This window comes from Tribolium castaneum, chromosome 7, assembly GCF_031307605.1.
Source record: "Tribolium castaneum strain GA2 chromosome 7, icTriCast1.1, whole genome shotgun sequence".
Lineage (NCBI taxonomy): Eukaryota > Metazoa > Arthropoda > Insecta > Coleoptera > Tenebrionidae > Tribolium > Tribolium castaneum.
In genome coordinates, this window is record NC_087400.1 from 2,818,167 (window position 1) to 2,835,015 (window position 16,849).

Here is a 16,849-nt window from a genome sequence, read left to right on the forward strand (position 1 = left end):
CCAATCTCCAGGTCAAAGCCATGTTGAGTGCTTCCACCACTTTTTTGTAATTTTTTTTGTCGATAAAGAGATGTCCCACGTCTCGTTTTGTGGTCCCCCCAGCCTCCGCCGCTGCGTTATTTCCACTACTTTAACAATATAAAAGCGAAAACACAAAGAAGTTGTTTACAGTCTTAGTCGAAACGTGAAAGTGTTTGAGATGAAGACGCTTTTTCTCGTTTTGGTCGTTGGGTTGGTGGTCCAAGCGAGGATCATTAAGAGAAACACGAGAAATGAATGTAAGTTACACTTTCTATATGCACTCAAGGACGCTGGCGGAATCCTAAATGAGGGAAAAATGCACTTTTCGCAAAGAAATTGTGCTGCAGTGGTGGTGGTACCACAGTGGTACCCACTGTTAGTGTGTTAATTTGCGTACGTTCGTTGCTATTTATTCATTTTTGAGTTGATTTTTGACAAAAGTGGTGGTACCATAGTGGTACCGATGGTGGGTACCACCACTTATTTACGTGCAATTTCGAAAAATAAGCTTTGAATTAAAAAAAAATAAATTTTTCGAGTGGTACCATTTTGGTATTCGCTACGGTACCACCAAGCTACAATGTCTATTCCACTTTGATTAATAAACTTTTATTTGTATTTTGTCCTCTTTGTTTTTTTTACTAATTTTAGAGAAAAAAAACCAAAAAAACGTCATGTGGTACCGTGGAATACATTAACTAAAAATAAATATATAATTAATTAATTAATTAATTAATTAACTGTTAAATTATTGGCCAAATCAAGTATTTAGTACTGAAGTGGTACCGATGATGGTTCAAACTACTCAGTTTTTTAATTAAAACTCTTAATTTCCTTCCAATTGTTAAGTGGTACCACCAAGATTTCGTTGTTTTAATTTTGTGTAAAAGTATTTTTGAATGATATACTCACAGTTTGGTAAATACTTTTAAAAAATAATTAATTGCAGTGGTACCACTGTAGTACCCAAGACAGTACGACGCTAAAATGTGTAAAATATTTCTAGTTTTTAATTAATAACCATAAAAAAATTAATTAATAATTGTGTGACTCCTTATAGATCCATACAATATGTTGGTTCCAATGTAGTACCTTGGAAAAAAACACGCTCGTTTATGTAAAACACTTCTAAGTTGTATTATTTTCTTTCTTTGTGTTTTTTAATAATAAAAATGCCATAAATAAATTTTGATTTTTTGAAGTAGAGAAATACCATTTTTTGAGTGATTGTTTTTTGTATATTAATCGAGAAATGGAAAAAAGTTGTTAGTATTACCATTGCAGTACCTATTATTTGTAATTAAAACAATCCTAAATAACGTAATATAAACATAAACTACGTGGTACTACTATTTTAAAATTGTGGTATTTCTGTAGTACTTTTCAAAAAATATAAAATTTTGAAAAAAATATGAGAAATGTTTTTTGAAAAACGATTCAGTTGTTACTATTTTTACGTCTGTTGGTACCACTTTATGGTACCATAAATGCCCATAAGAGTAATTTTCTCCGATAAAATACAGCAATTTTGTCAACTTTGCCAAATAAAAATTTGAGTACAAAAACTAGTTTCTGGAACCACGGGATGCTTCAGAGTGGTACCATAAAAATGTAAATAACGTGTCACGCCGATTTGGTAGTGTTTTACTCCCCAGCAAGTTCAAGGTCATCATCAAGTCGCAGAGAAAGTTAATGTTTTGCTTTATTTTCCGCAAAACCAGTCCTGGTACCACCACAAGAATTTTTATCAATTAAGATGCAATTACAACATTGGTACTTTAATGACCTACAAATTCCAACAGTACTTAATTAATCAATCTTGCAACAACTTAGCATTTTTTTGAGTATAGAAAAAGTGGTACCATTGAATTTTTAGACAAAATGTGCGTTCCTGAGCACCTCCTCGATCTCTGCCAACAAATGTCGGCACAAGAAACCAAAAGCTCGGCCAAAATAATATGCATTCCGGCACGTGACAGGTACCACCCTACCTATTTTGGGTTCTGGCAATGACACCTTACTTTCCAGATTTGAGTGCATTGAAAAAATCAAGCAACGAGTGGCTGATTTTGGTACCGTGGACCCTGAAGATATGTACATTGCGGCCAAAACGCCGGAACAGGACTTTGCCGTTTTTGAGGAGATCCGCACAAGGGAGGAACCCGAAGGTACCACCCAACCAATTTCATTTATTTTATTAAATAATCTTTTAATATGAAGAGTAAAGTGATATTTTTTATTTTTTATAAGTTTTCTACTGTCAATTTGATACCCCATTAATATACAGGGGTAGTCTGATAAAGTATATTTTACTCTACCTCTAGTTTTTTTTTAATATTTCGTATTTTTCTCTATGCATAAGTGAATATTTAATATTTATTTTTTACTTTTCGAGATATAGCACAAAAATACTTTTATTAGACTCCCCCTGTAGCTAAAAAAAATTAAATTATATATTTTTTTAGCGGAATTTCGCTACGAAGCCGTGGCTGTGATCCACAAAGACCTGGATATTAAGGGCATTGAAGGGCTAAAAGGGCTCAATTCGTGTCATACAGGTGTGGGCCGAAACGTCGGCTACAAAATCCCTTTAACTAAACTCAAACAAAAAGGGATTATTGGGCCCTTGAACGACCCCGAACTCAGTCCACGTGAAAACGAACTCAAGGCCTTCTCAACCCTATTTAGCAAAGCTTGCATTGTTGGCAAATGGTCACCGGACCCAAAAATCAACCTTGAATGGAGTAATAACTTGCCAAAAAATGGTACCACTTTTTAAACAAAAATTTTCAGAAAAAAAGTATTCGAATTTATGTGCCCTTTGCGAAAAACCGGAAACTTGTGATTATCCCGACAATTTTTCGGGGTACGATGGGGCCTTAAGGTGTCTGGCCCATAATGGGGGGCAAGTGGCCTGGACCAAAGTGATATACGTCCGGAAATTCTTTGGAGTAAGCAAAAAAAAAATGATCATTTTCCGAAAATCATACTAGCCTTGAAATTTGACAAGTGACAATTTTGAATACTCCGGAAGACTCTCCAAACTTTTGACTATTAAAAGCAAAAAAAATTTTTGACTTATCGCAACCGGTTTAAGAGCTGTGATTTTTTAAAAAAACTCTTGCAAATGAAAATTTCGGTACTAAAATTGACATATGTCAAAAATTGTGACAGATAAGTGACAACAACTTGGGTGAGTTTTAATCAGTTAGAGAAGGCGCATTCACGAGTGCAATAAAATCAAGTGGTTACCATTGAAATTTTAAATTTGGCGCCAATTTTTCGTAATTCCGGAAGTTCAGTCATTTTGAAAATAACACAGTTGAATTCAAAATGGCCGGTTTTGTCCGTGTACAAAATTTCAAATTCGTAGCTATATTGGAAGTTAAAAAGTTTCAAATTTCCAACAAAAAAGAATAACCCTGTATACACAATTTTTGTCAAAAAAAAAACGACAAAAAATACAAAAACAAATTTTACAAGTACAAGAAACATACACATTCAATAAAAAAAATAAAATTTTCTAAAAAACGTTATATACAGGGTGGGTGTTCTAAAATCGGCAAGCGCTCTAGAATTTTTATTTATGGTCCGATTTCAAAAATTCAAAAAGAGAATTAAATGGCTTTTAACGTAGTATAAGCTAGTACCTATAATTTTTTTCCAAATGTCATGGTATATTTTGGGCGTTATTCAACCTTCTTATTTTAAAATATAACCCATATTTTTCTTTTCATAATTTGGAAGATATTACTTTTCTGATACAAACATGTGTAATATGTTCTACTAGATACTGTCATTATTATGTCAAAAAATAAAAAAAAATATATTGCGAATATTTTGTCAAGTTAATTTTAGCTTCCGGACGGTATTAAAGAAAACCCGGAAAAATTCGCCTACTTGTGCCCCGATGGTACCAAGGTACCCATCACTGGCACCCCCTGCCGCTGGGCGGCCCGCCCCTGGCAAGGTTACATGGCCAACGCAGACGTGGTCAAAACCGTGGACGAACTCCGGCGAAAAATCGAAAACTTGGACAGTGTTGGTACCAAAAACCACGCCCCCTGGTTGGAAAAGGTACTCGAATTGAATGACAAGACGGTACCAAAAGAAAACAAGATCATATCGCCTGGGGATTACCTGGACAAGGCCAACTATACCGACGTTATCGAACGCGATTACGGCCCGCCGTTTAAAACGGTCAGGTTTTGCGTGACGTCACACGATGAGTACCTCAAATGCCAGGCTTTATCCCAGGCGGCGTTTTCGCGCGATATTCGGCCCAGGTTTGGCTGCGTCGAGGAGAAAACAGTTGAGAGTTGCATGAAGTCGATTCGGGACAACCTGGCTGATATTATAAGCCTGGATTACGGCCAGGTTGACAAGGCGCGACGGGAGTACAACCTAGTACCGATCGTTGCCGAGCAATATGGAAGCCTAGGCGGGGCCTACTATGCCGTTGCCGTGGTGAAAAAGGGCTCAAAGTTCGCCTCGTTTGCTGATTTGAAGGGCGCAAAGTCGTGTCATACTGGTCTAGGGCGTACCGCTGGGTACCACGCCCCTTTATACACCCTAATCCGCCTAAACCTAGTCCCGAAAAACGCCTGTCCTTATCCTAAAGCCTTGTCGGAGTTTTTCAAGGCCAGCTGTCTGCCAGGCGCTCGTGAGATCAAAGAAGGCTATGCCGAGCATCTCTGCGAGCTTTGTGGTGGGGATATTGACAAGCGTGACGTCACGACAAAGTGCAATCATGATTCGTCGGAATCATACAGTGGATACACGGGGGCGTTCCGTTGTTTGGTGGAAGGTGGAGGGGATGTGGCGTTTGTTAAACACGTGACAGTGCCTGGGAACACAGGTGATTGGGCGTGACACGCCCACAGTCAATCGCTAATCGCTGATTGGTTGTAGATGGTCACAATCGGGACAAGTGGGCGGAGCATTTGAAATCGGGCGATTACGAGCTGTTGTGTCCCGATGGTGGGAGGAAACCGGTCGACCAATACGAACAGTGTCACTTGGCGCATGCCCCGCCCCATATGGTACCACGAGTGACTTAATCACGCCCCCTTGTACTACTACTACAAATTGTTGTAGGTTGTGACAAGTCACTCGAAACGTAATTCCGAAATTGACGAAATTCGCAATTTGTTGATTTCGACTAGTAAACAATATACCGAGCGTCCAGATTTGTTTAAATTGTTTGGAAGTTTTAACGGGAAGAAGGATTTGTTGTTTAAGGACTCGGCAACTGGGCTTAAATCGGTCAGTCAGGAGTCGGAAATTGAGAAAGAATATTCGAAAGTACTAGCTCTTGTCAATGGATGTGCTTAAGTGATTGCTTTTTAGGTAGTTTAGTTGTGCTTGCCATATCTTTTTTTTAATAAATAGTTCTAAATAGTTGGTTTTGACTTATTTGGCGCCAAAATTCAAATTCCATGTCATAATATACAGCACAGCCTCCTTGATTTGATTAATTTTCATTAATCAAGGAAGCTGTGATATACAGTATATAGGCTGTTTCGTTGCGAAATGGCACGAACGAAGCGAGTGTGTCAAACGGTTGCAAAAAAAAACACATGTTTCTTTGTCATTTTATTTGTAATTTGTGTCCAAAGCACAATAAATAAACACAATAACTTACTATAATAAAAAACAGGTTAGCCAACACTACGGATATAAAATCTCAATAACAACGTAAAAAATGAGCAATAATTTCTAGAAAACTGTGCGCTTGCTTTTATTGTGTTTTTTCGCCGTTTTTGGCGGAAATCTTGTCGTCGCTGTCCTCATCAGAGAAATCCTCGTCATGATTGTGAGTGACACTCAAAGGTGTCTCAGGTCGCACGTGCGGGATTTGGCTGTGAGTGCGTTCGAGCACTTTGGGGGGCTTCCGTTCCTCGTTTTCGCGGTCTCGGGCCTCCAAAACGAAACGTTGCTCGTGCGCCACTGTCGACTCGTGCGGCAGGAGCATGGCGGGGGCCCGGAACATGTACGAGAAGGGGTAGTAGAGGAGGTTGAGGTGCGTGGCGGCGTACAAATCGGCGTATCTCACCACCTGGCGGGGAAAAATTTAAATTTAGCGCCAGATTTTTGACAAGCTGTCAGTTTGACATACGGCGCCAAATTTGAATTTTCGAGGTTAGAAACTTCGTTTCCGAGATTCCAACAACACGAAGAGGCAAATTTTGAGTTATAAACCTCATTTTATCATTTCCCACATACAGGGTGTCCACATTTTTGGCACCCGATTTCTTGAAAACTTCATTTTACCCAATTTTTTGGAGATATTGGCGCCAAGTTTGAATTTTTGGTAGGAATTAATTTTGGCGCCAAATTTGAACTGAAAACCTACCTGTGACGAGAAGAACGTTTGCCTTGACCCTGACCTGAAAAGACTCCCCATCATACCGTACGACATGTCCATTTTATGCGTGACGTCACGTATGGCGGCCCTTAGTTTGGAAATATCCGGTTTTTCCTTCGTGCTACTGTCTAGATTCCTGTAATCGGTGTTTAGTCTCCAGTCCGCCTCAAAACTCCACGCCTACTTACTTATACATTTCGCCTAACTTCACGTCTAACATTTGCAACTCATCGAAAAACTGACATTTGTCAGTCCAAACGTGCAACTCCCTCACTAGTTCAGGCACAATGAGGAAGGTTCGCCAACCTCGAATTTTCTTACTTTTCAAAATATCCCCAAAAATGTGGTCACCCACATAGAGCACGTCCTTGCCCTTGGCCCCAATGAGCTTGGTGAAGACGTCACAGGAGCCCCCCGAGTACACGTGCTCCTTCTGGAAGGGCCCCGTGTGGATGCCCACCCGGAGGGCCCCCGTGGCCGTGTCCACCTGCCTCAAAATAGTCCCCTCGCCGAAGAAAAGGGGCTTCCGGGCGTCCACAACAATCGTGTCGAAGTAAGTCTTCCAGTTACGGTGGGGGTCCCCGGGCTTCGCCCCATGCGGAAAATCGAACAAGTAGGTCATGATATTGTCGGTAAAGTTGTAATCGCTATTTGTGAGAAGGAACGTTTTAGCACCGCTCTCTCTCAAACGCGTTAGAAACATAGGAAGACGTTCGTCTTTTTTCACGTATTTTTCGAGATTCTCGATTGTTTTTTGCTTCAAGTCGCCCTGGAGGTGCACCCAATCGACGGCGTTACGCACATCCTAAAAAATAGACCGGGAAATTCAAATTTGGTAACTTTCCCGCCAAAAATGTGGCGCCAAATTTGAATTTTTCTGGTAGGAATGGGCGCGAAACCTTAAAACGAGACGGGGATCGAAATTTGAGTCGTATGCATTATTTTTTATCACCCCCCTGTCACATACAGGGTGTTTGAAAATTTTCTCCAATAAGCTTTTGGCGCTTAATTTGAATTTTTTGTGTTGGAAATCCAGTTTCTGGGTCAAATTTTGAATAATAGACTTTATTTTTATCACTCTCCAAATACAGGGTGTTTAGAAATTAATTTGTCAAAGTGACATTTGGCGCCAAATTTGAATTTCTCACCTGGAAAATGGACTTGAACGACATGTACAAGTCGCCAAACTTGACACCGGTCTGCGTCTTGGTGTATTGTGGCGAATTCGTGAAAAAATCTACAAGACAGGCTAAAAGATAAGTTTCTGGGAGGTTAAAAAGTGTGTTTAAAACGTATACTCTTGATTCATCCAATGGAAGAAACTTGTTTGGATACAATTCGTATACTTGTGAGCTGTAAATAATTTTAGTCAAAGTAGTGGTGTTACATACAATTATTTTTCTACTAACTGTTTAATAAATTCAAAGCCGTGCACGCACACTAGAATATTTCCATAAGCGTCAACTTTTAACAAGTTGCCATATTGAGCATCAAACCATAAACCTCGAACTGCGAAAGTTGGGTCATATTCGAATTCGAGGATTTCCTGTGGGTAACCAATGGATACCATACGTTCTTTAACAAGGTCAAAGCCCAGTTTTTCATATTCGGGCGATTTGTACTCAGCGAGGGTGTAGTCCATGTCAAAACCGTAAAATTTGATGTTTTCCAAGTGCAAACTACGGTTGACAAAAATCCTGCAAGAAAAAACAATACTTACTGAAACACCCTGTATATGCAATATGATGGCAGACACCCTATATGTGTAATACAGTGGCCAATTGTAGGTAAAAACGGCCAAAAATCGCAACTCGTAGAGTAGATAAATGCCCTTTGATAAAAAATAAAAAACCAGTGGCGTAGCTATAATTTTTTCGATCATAGTTTAGGGCATACTTTAGTCAGATATCAAATTTTGATGTAAAAAATGGTACTATTTTTACTATTTATCACTACCTATTTTTTATTTTGGGTTAATTTTAAAGCATGACCTCAATCCGTGAAGAAAAACCAGTGGCGTACATAAAAACTTGCCAAATTTTAAATAATTCATCTGTTTTGGAAATATTTATTTTTCGGTATACGACGTCTATTACAGTGGCGCACGTCCACTTTTTTTGTACTAAAAGCAAAAACCAGTGGCGTACCCAAATTCCGCAAAACTTTGTCAAAGTCTCAATTTTTGTGAAATTTAGTAAAAAAAACACAATTATTTTTTAATCATTGGCGTACATGAATTCAGAAATATTGTCGTTGTTTTATTTTTCAATAATGCTTTAAAAAATATATTTACAGACAGTGGCGTACGTACGAGTCCCTAAATCACGAATTTTAGGGTTCAATTGAAATTTGCCACGAAACGAATTTGACAGTGGCGTCCGCCGCAATATTGTAGTAAAAGGAAATATGAAAATCATGTGCCAAGGTCAAATTTTCCTATAAATAGCTGTAATGAACGGTTTTGTTTCATGATTCGAGTTGAACGCTCTAGTTTATTAAATTAGCACCGAATTTCCTCAAACACTTATTAGAGGAAAAAATGCGAGGAATTCTCTTCTATTAATATTAAACGCACACTCTGGCGCATTATACTTTTTAATTAATCGACTTTTCTAATTATAAACCGATTCTAATGAAAATTCCTTATCATTGCCAAACAAGCGATATATTTAACGAGGAAACGGCCCTCTTGACTTCTTGTCCAGTAAATAAATACGCCCCGATAAGGCGATTGTCATGCGAAAAGTGCATCTCAAGGCCGCCCACGACTCGAAAGAATTTTTCTCAAGTCATTTACGAAACGTAATTGGTTTTAAATGACTGTTTATTCCAAAGTTTGAGTCGTGTTGATCACATTTTATATGAATTTATTTTGGTCGAAAGTTGTTTTTTGTGCCAAAAGCAGAAAATTTATTGATTTATCAAGTCGTGCAGATGTGCACCTAAACGTCAATATTTTTTTCACACTTGTCACATAATAATCGGGCACAAAATTGCTCTATTCCGTCGGAAATCGCTAATCAACTAATCAACGAAAAAACTCACTCGTTTGGCGCTTCATTTCGGTTGTTTTTTTCGAACTTTGTGTCTCCGTTGAACCGCATTTTCGCTCACTTTTCACACCTCATAACTAACGAAAATCGAACGGAATTTACGCGTCCAAACTCCACAACATTCGAACTATGAATGAGAGGAGTAATAAGTGCATCGTTTAGGACTAACTCTAATCTGCTCGACTTGATTCAATGATCAGATTTTGTTTCGGTGAATCACAGAGGGAAAAGTGGGCTAGACAAAGATGGGGTTAATTGAAACCCCGTTGGTTGGACAAAGAGGGAAATAATCGGTTCACTTTTCCTCAAGATTATCTCGAGTTTTGTTTTCGATTTTTCTGTTCTAAATATAAGAGAATATGAGTCCGTAGTTTATTAGATAATTGGAGGAGTTATAAAGTTACAAGAAACGAGATAAATAGAGGTTAATTCGGACAATCAATCTTCTATAATTAGTTAAGTAGTTCTAAGATAATTGATAATTGGATTAATTTCAAAAAAATAATTAATTCAAATTAAATATGTGCCAATGTTACGAAACATACGTTGTCACTTACCTACTTTTCTGTAAAATCAGAGGCGTATCAATGTTTCAAATAATTCAGTGGCGTACGTCTTTAGATGTAGTTTTTTTTACATTTTGGACACATTTTGCCTAAGCTTTTTTAAGACTTTTATTGTTAAATAAAAAGAAAAAACCAGTGGCGTAGTCATAAACTTATGAAAACACCATCTTGGCCATTTTAAAACTTCTATAATGTTTAAACTTATTTTGTAAACTTTGATTTTTTTTATTAATAAAACGAAAAAACCGAATTTCGAATTTTGTAGATAAAAATGTTATGTATTTTAATTTTTCTAAAACCAGTGGCGTAGGTTAAATCTATTAAATAAATAAATCGAAAAATATCGAAAATCATTAAACCTAAACACTCAGCTGTTTTTGGGAAAATATTATTTAAAATTTCAAGACATCTACAGTGGCGTACGTCTTCAAACTATCCATTTTTATTTTTTTTAATAAACTTCATACACATTTAAACTTTTAATTAAATTTAATTTTAATTTTTTCCCGATTCCTTCAATTAAAAATCTATCTAGCAGTGGCGTTCGTCTACTTACCAATCAAATTTTTATAATAAAAATGGTAAAACTGTTATAGTTTCGACAACACTGTCAAACCAAGTGTCAGTGTAGTGATTAGAAATGTTTTAAACTTTTTCAAAACCAGTGGCGTAGATTAAGATGATTAAATAGGTTGGAGAAATTTACGGAAATTAATACGCAACTATAAAACATGAGTATTTTGTAAAATTTTTATTTATTTAAAAAAAAATTTGGGTTTTATTTTACAGTTTTCAGAGGCGTACGTCTTCAGAAAACATAGATGTTCATTTCAATTAAGGTCTTGTAATATTTTGTTTTTTTGTTTTTTTATTGAGTCGGTGGTCATTTGTGCCTATTGATATTTTTCTAATAAAATATCAACATAATCCAGTGGCGTAGATAAGCAGTTTTGGGGGAATTTAATTAAATTAAAAAAAGAGACGTAATGCGCGCGAAATACCACGACTGCATAATTCGCATAAACCAGGACTAAAATAGTCCAGTGGGTCATGGTATCAATCCGCTCGAATCCGCTATAAATAACTGTCAAAATCATCAAATTTTTTCGCTACTATTGCACACATCCAAGGTCCATCATATTAACATAACAATTAGTGCGATTCTGCTGTAAAAACAGACTGAGCGTAAACAATTATGCAAATGTTTAAATAAGAGATAAAATTAATTAAAAAAAACTATATTACAAAATCGGTGACAACTCTATCAGATCAAGCCCGGCCTTGACTGCGTCTTATCAACAGTTTCTCAAAAAATGTTGACGTCAAGACGACCACCTGTCGTGGATTTTTCACCCATGACGACGTCACAATTAATTACGAAACGTCGATAATGTTATCACAATGGAAATTTTTCGAAATCTAGCTACCTGTGATCCAACTCTCTCTTGTCAATCCAACTATAGTCCAGCGTGGGCATGCCGCCGGTAAAACTTTCTAAATCGTTTTCGGACCTGTCGCAACGTCGCAAATCCAGGTGCGGAAGCAACTTGGCACCACTGGAATATGCCCGCGATCGCATCATTTCCGGCGTTAATTGAGGCATTTTATCGAACGAAAGACAACCAACAACTGAACTGAACTGGCGCTCGCTGGGGTCATGATAAAGACGCGTGTTGTTTACGATCGGAATTAATCGAGAGATAAGCTCCGCTTTCGACATGAATGAAACACCCTGTATACGCACCTACGCCCCTGGTGTATAATTGGTTGCCTATGCGGGGGCTACAATACTCGAAATTGGGGGGTTTTTGGCACTAACCTTTGGCGGGCATGTCTGTAGTACTTCTTTGAGGACACCTCCAAGGCATTTTCGCTGCTTGACGACATCACGCGACTGTCAAAATTTAGGTTAGGGCTCCACTTGTCACTTGACTTGGAAATGGACTTGACGGCACCGTTTGTTGACTTTTACTGAGCTTTGAAATTAGAAGAGGCGTAATTCAATCACGCCGTGAGATATTTTGAGTCAAACTGATCAGAAATAGAATAGGTGTTGCTTGACAGATTGCACCAATTAGCACAACTTGCACCTAACTTTATATTTACATTGTTTTACGTTTTAAACTACAATTAAGCGAATTAATGAGATTAGAGTTTTATGTGTAAACACAAATAAACATGTTACTAATTTAAGGAAATGTTTGGTGACCTTAATACGGTCGATTTGCCAGGTTGGTGCTTCTGAATTTTGGTAATAAAGCAGGCACCGACGTTACCAACATTTGGTTAAAAACCACAAAATAACAGAAAATACGTAATTTTTGACGAACTTTTGCATGCCGGGTTTGAATGCTTTAGTTATGGCATTAATTACACCTAAAATGGGGCGTTAGAATCCGCCAAGTCAGTCGATTGGTTTGGGTTAACCTTGCAACTGTCAGTTTTGACACTTGACAGTTGTAATTGTTTAACAACACGAAAAACGTGTTTTTTGAGTGAATTTCGTGTTGTCTGTGTGTTTTTTGATGCTTTGGTGCCCCCATGGCATCGGAGGACCAGAAACCGGTCATCGACGCCCCCATCAAGTCTTCAATGGAAATTCTCTCCGAGCTGTTCGAAAGTTTTGACGCTGAGCCCCCTTTAATAATCAAAAAGGAGAAATCTGACTCCCCCTCCAGTAAAAAAAGCAAGAAAAGTAAAAAGAAGCACAAACACAAAGACAAAAAACACAAAAAGAAAGACAAGAAAAAGAAACGCGATAGTTCCTCCAGTGACAGGTCCGAGCTTGATTTGGCCCAAATTTTGATCAAACAAGAGAAGGAATCATCCGAGCAAAAAATCCGAATCGAAGGAACGGACCTGAGCCTAAATCTCCCTGCCATAAAAACCGAAGTAAAAAAAGAGAAAAAACTCGAAGACGGCGAAGTCCAGAGTGACTCAAACGAGGACAGAAAAGCAAAAAAACGCAAACATCGCACCGACCATGACGACAAAGACCGAAAAAAGCGCTCGAAATTGAGCGAAGAGCGCGAACTGCAGCACAAAATCGACGACTTGCGGAGCAAAATCAAAGGCGGCCATGAGAGTAGGCGGGAGCGGAGGCGGAGTCACAGCTACGACAGGCGGAGTCACAGCCGAGATAGGCGGAGTCGGGAGCGGCGCAACGGACGCGAACCGTCTCACAAGGACGATTTCTGGGGGCGTGACCGTTATCGCCGCCACCGCTCCCCCTCCCGTGACTCCGCCCACATTGACAAGAAGAAACTGCTCGAAATCGCGCGCAAAAACGCCATCCAAATGATGAAGTCGGGTAGTTTACCGGGAGCCCTGACCTTGGGCCCCCAGGCGCAGGAAAAAGTGATCGCGGCGATCAAAGCCGGCGGGAAGACAATCGAAGAATTGACTGAGTTTTGTAAAACTTTGTCGAAACAGGAGGCTTTGGGCGAACTGTCGAGCAATTCGGAGGGTGGGGGGAGTGAGAGTGATAACGATAAGCCGTTTCATCACCCGTTTCAGATTAAGGATCGGCCCACTTCGATTACGATGAATATTAAAGTGGGTGTGGTCAAGGGGCGGGGCTTAATAAATACGTTCGTGTGATTGCAGAATTCCGTTCCGTTGCCTATCAAGTCGACGCAGGAGCGTACAAGTGAGTTGAGATTACAGTTTCCTGTAAGTAGTGGACAATTGCATCGGAAAACGGAAGGTGAGTGGGTTCCCGTGTCGCCGAAGAAACCCGAAGTGGTGCCGAAACCGGTCGAAGCACCGGTTCAGGAGGGGCCAGGGCCGCAACCGGACCCTGTGAGTCATTTGTCAAAAAAAAATATTTTTTTTAATTAAATTATAGACGGCCGTGGATATTGGTTCAATTGTTTCGCAACGTCTCACCGCCATTCGTAAATTACAAGAGAATCCGAACGACGTCCAAGCCTTGACTCAAATGTACAAATCGAATAAAGAGGTAGTGGTAGAAAAAATTAGTATGTAACTCGGCACAATTTTTTTGTAGATGCAATCATGGGCCCAGAGTAAGCAACAACCGGGTCAATTCACGGGTACTACAGGTGCCCAAGTTTTGTCTCAGGCGGAGTTATCATCAGGTTACCAAGCGTGGGCCAAAAAGGTACGCTCCCCTCCTGAGTCCGGTCCTTTTCCTCCCCCCTACGTCCTTAAACAAATTTTCAGGTCCGGACCCAAGTCCGGTCGGCTCTCAGGCACAGATCATTTCTTTGTCGGTAGAAGGGATGGAATCTGTGCCTGATGTGTGGCGGACGTGACGCCATATTGCCAAAATGGCGGCATGTCCGCATCGCATTGCGAAATCTGCCACCTGAGAATTTGTTTCAGGTCAGGTTACTAGTAAATCAAGGTTGGCCGTGCAGTGGTCGGGTGTCGTCGGTAACGTTCGTTTGTGGTAAGTGGGGGTTTGTGACGTGGAGGCGGGGCAAGTGTGAGAGAGAGGGGGGATTGTGATACCCAATTGTTGTTTAGGATCAACTAGTGACGGCCACGCCCGTTTCGGGAGGGATGGGAATGCACCTCCTCCAGAAAATGGGCTGGAAGCCGGGCGAAGGCCTGGGGAAGGAGAAGACGGGGGCGCTGGAGCCCCTCCTTCTGGAGGTTAAGTTGGACAAGAAGGGGCTAGTAGCCAACGAGGAACAGAAGAAGAAGAAGAAACAAGGACAGGGGAGCACGTACACGTTGCAAAATAAACACCCTGTATCGCTTTTAGGGGAGTACGCGTCCAAGAAAAAGCTGGGGGCGCCCCAGTACGATTTGTGTTTTGAGTGCGGCCCTGACCACAAGAAGAATTTCTTATTTAAGGTGGGGGAAGCACAGTCAAGGTCAATCAAAAACTACTAGATTTTTTAGGTGACCTTGAACGGAGTTGAATATAAGCCAAATGTCGCAAGTCCCAATAAAAAGGAGGCCAAGGCCGCAGCTGCCTCAGTTTGTTTGCAACACTTGGGCTTAATACAATAAAAAAAATTAAAAAAAAAATGAGTTTTATTAAAAATAACCCTTGAATATCTAACACATTCCCGCAAAAGTTCGGTGAGTACGATATTTCTCCATCAGAGGGCGCCTAGTTAATTTGGCGCGAAATACGAATTTCAAGTGTCAAACTGGGGGAAAGCAAAGCGCTGGCGAAAAAATAAATTCATATTGTATTTCAAATTAAGTAATTACACTTACACTTTTAACACCAACTTAAATTAATGAAAAAAAAAACAACAATGAAAATGCTATCAATAAATATAAATGTAAAAGCAAAAATGGACCATTATTCTAACGGAATATCGATTTCGGAAAAATCCTGTTTGAGTTTGGCGAGCTGCAACACCGTAATTACCCCAAATAACGCACCAGTGCTACCAACCTGTGACTTTTTGACCCGATGACACTTAATCACATCCATTAGCCTAAGGGAGGGCAGCGAAAGCGCCGCCTCCCGACAACTCCTTATCGTAATATTGAGCCCCCTGAGATCCAGCTCTCTCAACTGTGTACACATGTGCAAAATCGGTATTAAATTATCGTCATTTATCTCCTTCCAGCCGTAAATCACAAGTCTGAAACGCAAACGCTGCCCGAAATCCACCAACAGCGAATTCTCACCTCTCCAACTTCGAGCACCCTGCCGCGATCTGCTCGAGCGAATCCTCGGGATCGCACTCGAACCCCGTCCCTGAAACCAGAGCCAAACTCCTGAGTTTCGCCAAACGACCCAACGTCCTCAGGCTTTTCGCTCGGAGTTTCTTTCGTTCGCTGAAAAAAATATCGCGCATTTGCTCATTCGAACGCGAAAGGTTTTCGCAGATTTCGTTCACGTTGACGTTCGTGTTATCCGCTACAAAGGGAATACAGTCGGGGGTTCCCCCAATGTTGCCAACTTACATAAATGTAGTTTACGCAGTGCGTGGTTGTTTTTAATGACTTCGCTTGCGATTTTTTGCGGGAAGTGACACGAAATGCATTTGATTGTTTTGAGGGTTGAGATTGAGGTGAGGGTTTGGAAGGAGCTTTTGCAACGGTAGAGTGTGAGTTCTTTGAGGTTTGTGCACTCGGAGAGGAGGAGGAGGATGTCGTCACTGCGACAGCTGTCGATTTTGAGTGATTGCACGTGTTCGCCGCACTTTGTGAGGGCGCTGCAAGCAATGCTAAGCCTCCTTGAATGAGCAAAAACTAGACTTACATTCGGACGTATTTATCGAATTCGGAATAGTCTTCATTATCCGAGTGGTTATCAAAATACTTATACTCTATGCACAGTTCTTTGGGATATGATATCTTAGAGACAAACGATTCTAGAAATTCTTTGTTCATATTGTACTAAAAGTAAGGTTATAGCAGCGTTTGGGCGAGCGAATGACTCACCTTTAGGGTCACTTTTTGGTACAGCGAGCTGTCCTTGGATACATTATTAAAAGTTGAACACAATGTAGCACAAACTCCGATTGTTTTGAGGTCCAAATGTTTGAAGATATTTACTAAAATATCGTACTAAAAGACATTACTGGCGTCAGCCACCTACACCACAACTCACTGGTAACGAAGTTAAGTCGTGGCCCACCAGACGCCGGCTCTTTTTACGTGGGGGCCCTTCTGTGTGTTGGTTCTCTTGCTCCATTTTTCGCCTCACTTACAATGTTAGGAAATCGCCTGTGGGGTGTCAGGGGGCGACGGAACGGCACGTGGTGACACACACGTGGCGACTATCATTAATTAATCGCTTAATTATTAAAAAATCGTCACAAAATTAACAGACAACATAAGACAGTTTTTACAATATGGCGATGGAAAGTGACAGTTCCCATTTAACCGAATTTGCACCACACAAA

The 16,849-nt window shown here is 40.0% G+C and overlaps 4 protein-coding genes across 8 annotated transcripts; 2 read left to right on the forward strand and 2 right to left on the reverse strand.

Moving 5' to 3' along the window:
* The first annotated feature begins 119 nt into the window (after window positions 1-119).
* Window positions 120-5,422, forward strand: Tsf1 (Transferrin 1). Its single transcript, XM_001808014.4, has 8 exons — window positions 120-278; window positions 1,898-2,000; window positions 2,050-2,189; window positions 2,487-2,765; window positions 2,815-2,972; window positions 3,880-4,879; window positions 4,933-5,063; window positions 5,119-5,422. Exons 1-8 carry the CDS (start codon window positions 200-202, stop codon window positions 5,353-5,355), a joined length of 2,127 nt encoding a protein of 708 aa, XP_001808066.1. The 5' UTR covers window positions 120-199; the 3' UTR covers window positions 5,356-5,422.
* A 187-nt stretch (window positions 5,423-5,609) lies between these two features.
* Window positions 5,610-12,206, reverse strand: Nt5b (5' nucleotidase B). 3 transcript variants are annotated; one of them, XM_008201650.3, is made up of 6 exons: window positions 11,827-12,206; window positions 7,798-8,085; window positions 7,537-7,741; window positions 6,577-7,193; window positions 6,377-6,524; window positions 5,610-6,079 (listed from the first exon to the last, which is right to left on the reverse strand). In XM_008201650.3, the coding sequence occupies exons 1-6, from the start codon at window positions 11,892-11,894 to the stop codon at window positions 5,762-5,764; spliced, it is 1,644 nt and encodes a 547-aa protein (XP_008199872.1). In that variant the 5' UTR covers window positions 11,895-12,206; the 3' UTR covers window positions 5,610-5,761. The 3 variants fall into 3 exon arrangements, with proteins under 3 accessions (XP_008199872.1, XP_008199871.2, XP_008199873.1); XM_008201649.3 differs by lacking the exon at window positions 11,827-12,206 and adding an exon at window positions 11,435-11,664; XM_008201651.3 differs by lacking the exon at window positions 11,827-12,206 and adding an exon at window positions 9,434-9,725.
* Window positions 12,207-12,263: 57 nt separating this feature from the next.
* On the forward strand, window positions 12,264-15,245 carry Son (Son RNA binding protein). Of its 2 annotated transcripts, none has more exons than XM_962457.4 (6): window positions 12,264-13,562; window positions 13,614-13,808; window positions 13,855-13,968; window positions 14,017-14,130; window positions 14,499-14,831; window positions 14,880-15,245. In XM_962457.4, the coding sequence occupies exons 1-6, from the start codon at window positions 12,549-12,551 to the stop codon at window positions 14,988-14,990; spliced, it is 1,881 nt and encodes a 626-aa protein (XP_967550.2). In that variant the 5' UTR covers window positions 12,264-12,548; the 3' UTR covers window positions 14,991-15,245. The 2 variants fall into 2 exon arrangements, with proteins under 2 accessions (XP_967550.2, XP_015839551.2); XM_015984065.2 differs by lacking the exon at window positions 14,880-15,245 and adding an exon at window positions 14,355-14,421 and having other exon boundaries at window positions 14,499-14,780.
* Window positions 14,999-16,810, reverse strand: LOC103314777 (F-box/LRR-repeat protein fbxl-1). 2 transcript variants are annotated; one of them, XR_010335024.1, is made up of 8 exons: window positions 16,555-16,810; window positions 16,386-16,511; window positions 16,204-16,340; window positions 15,906-16,156; window positions 15,627-15,858; window positions 15,388-15,580; window positions 15,204-15,342; window positions 14,999-15,151 (listed from the first exon to the last, which is right to left on the reverse strand). XR_010335024.1 is itself a non-coding variant. In XM_008201648.3 (7 exons), exons 1-7 carry the CDS (start codon window positions 16,636-16,638, stop codon window positions 15,292-15,294), a joined length of 1,074 nt encoding a protein of 357 aa, XP_008199870.1. In that variant the 5' UTR covers window positions 16,639-16,810; the 3' UTR covers window positions 15,158-15,291. The 2 variants fall into 2 exon arrangements, 1 of the variants encoding a protein (XP_008199870.1); XM_008201648.3 differs by lacking the exon at window positions 14,999-15,151 and having other exon boundaries at window positions 15,158-15,342.
* Between the last annotated feature and the right edge of the window lie 39 nt (window positions 16,811-16,849).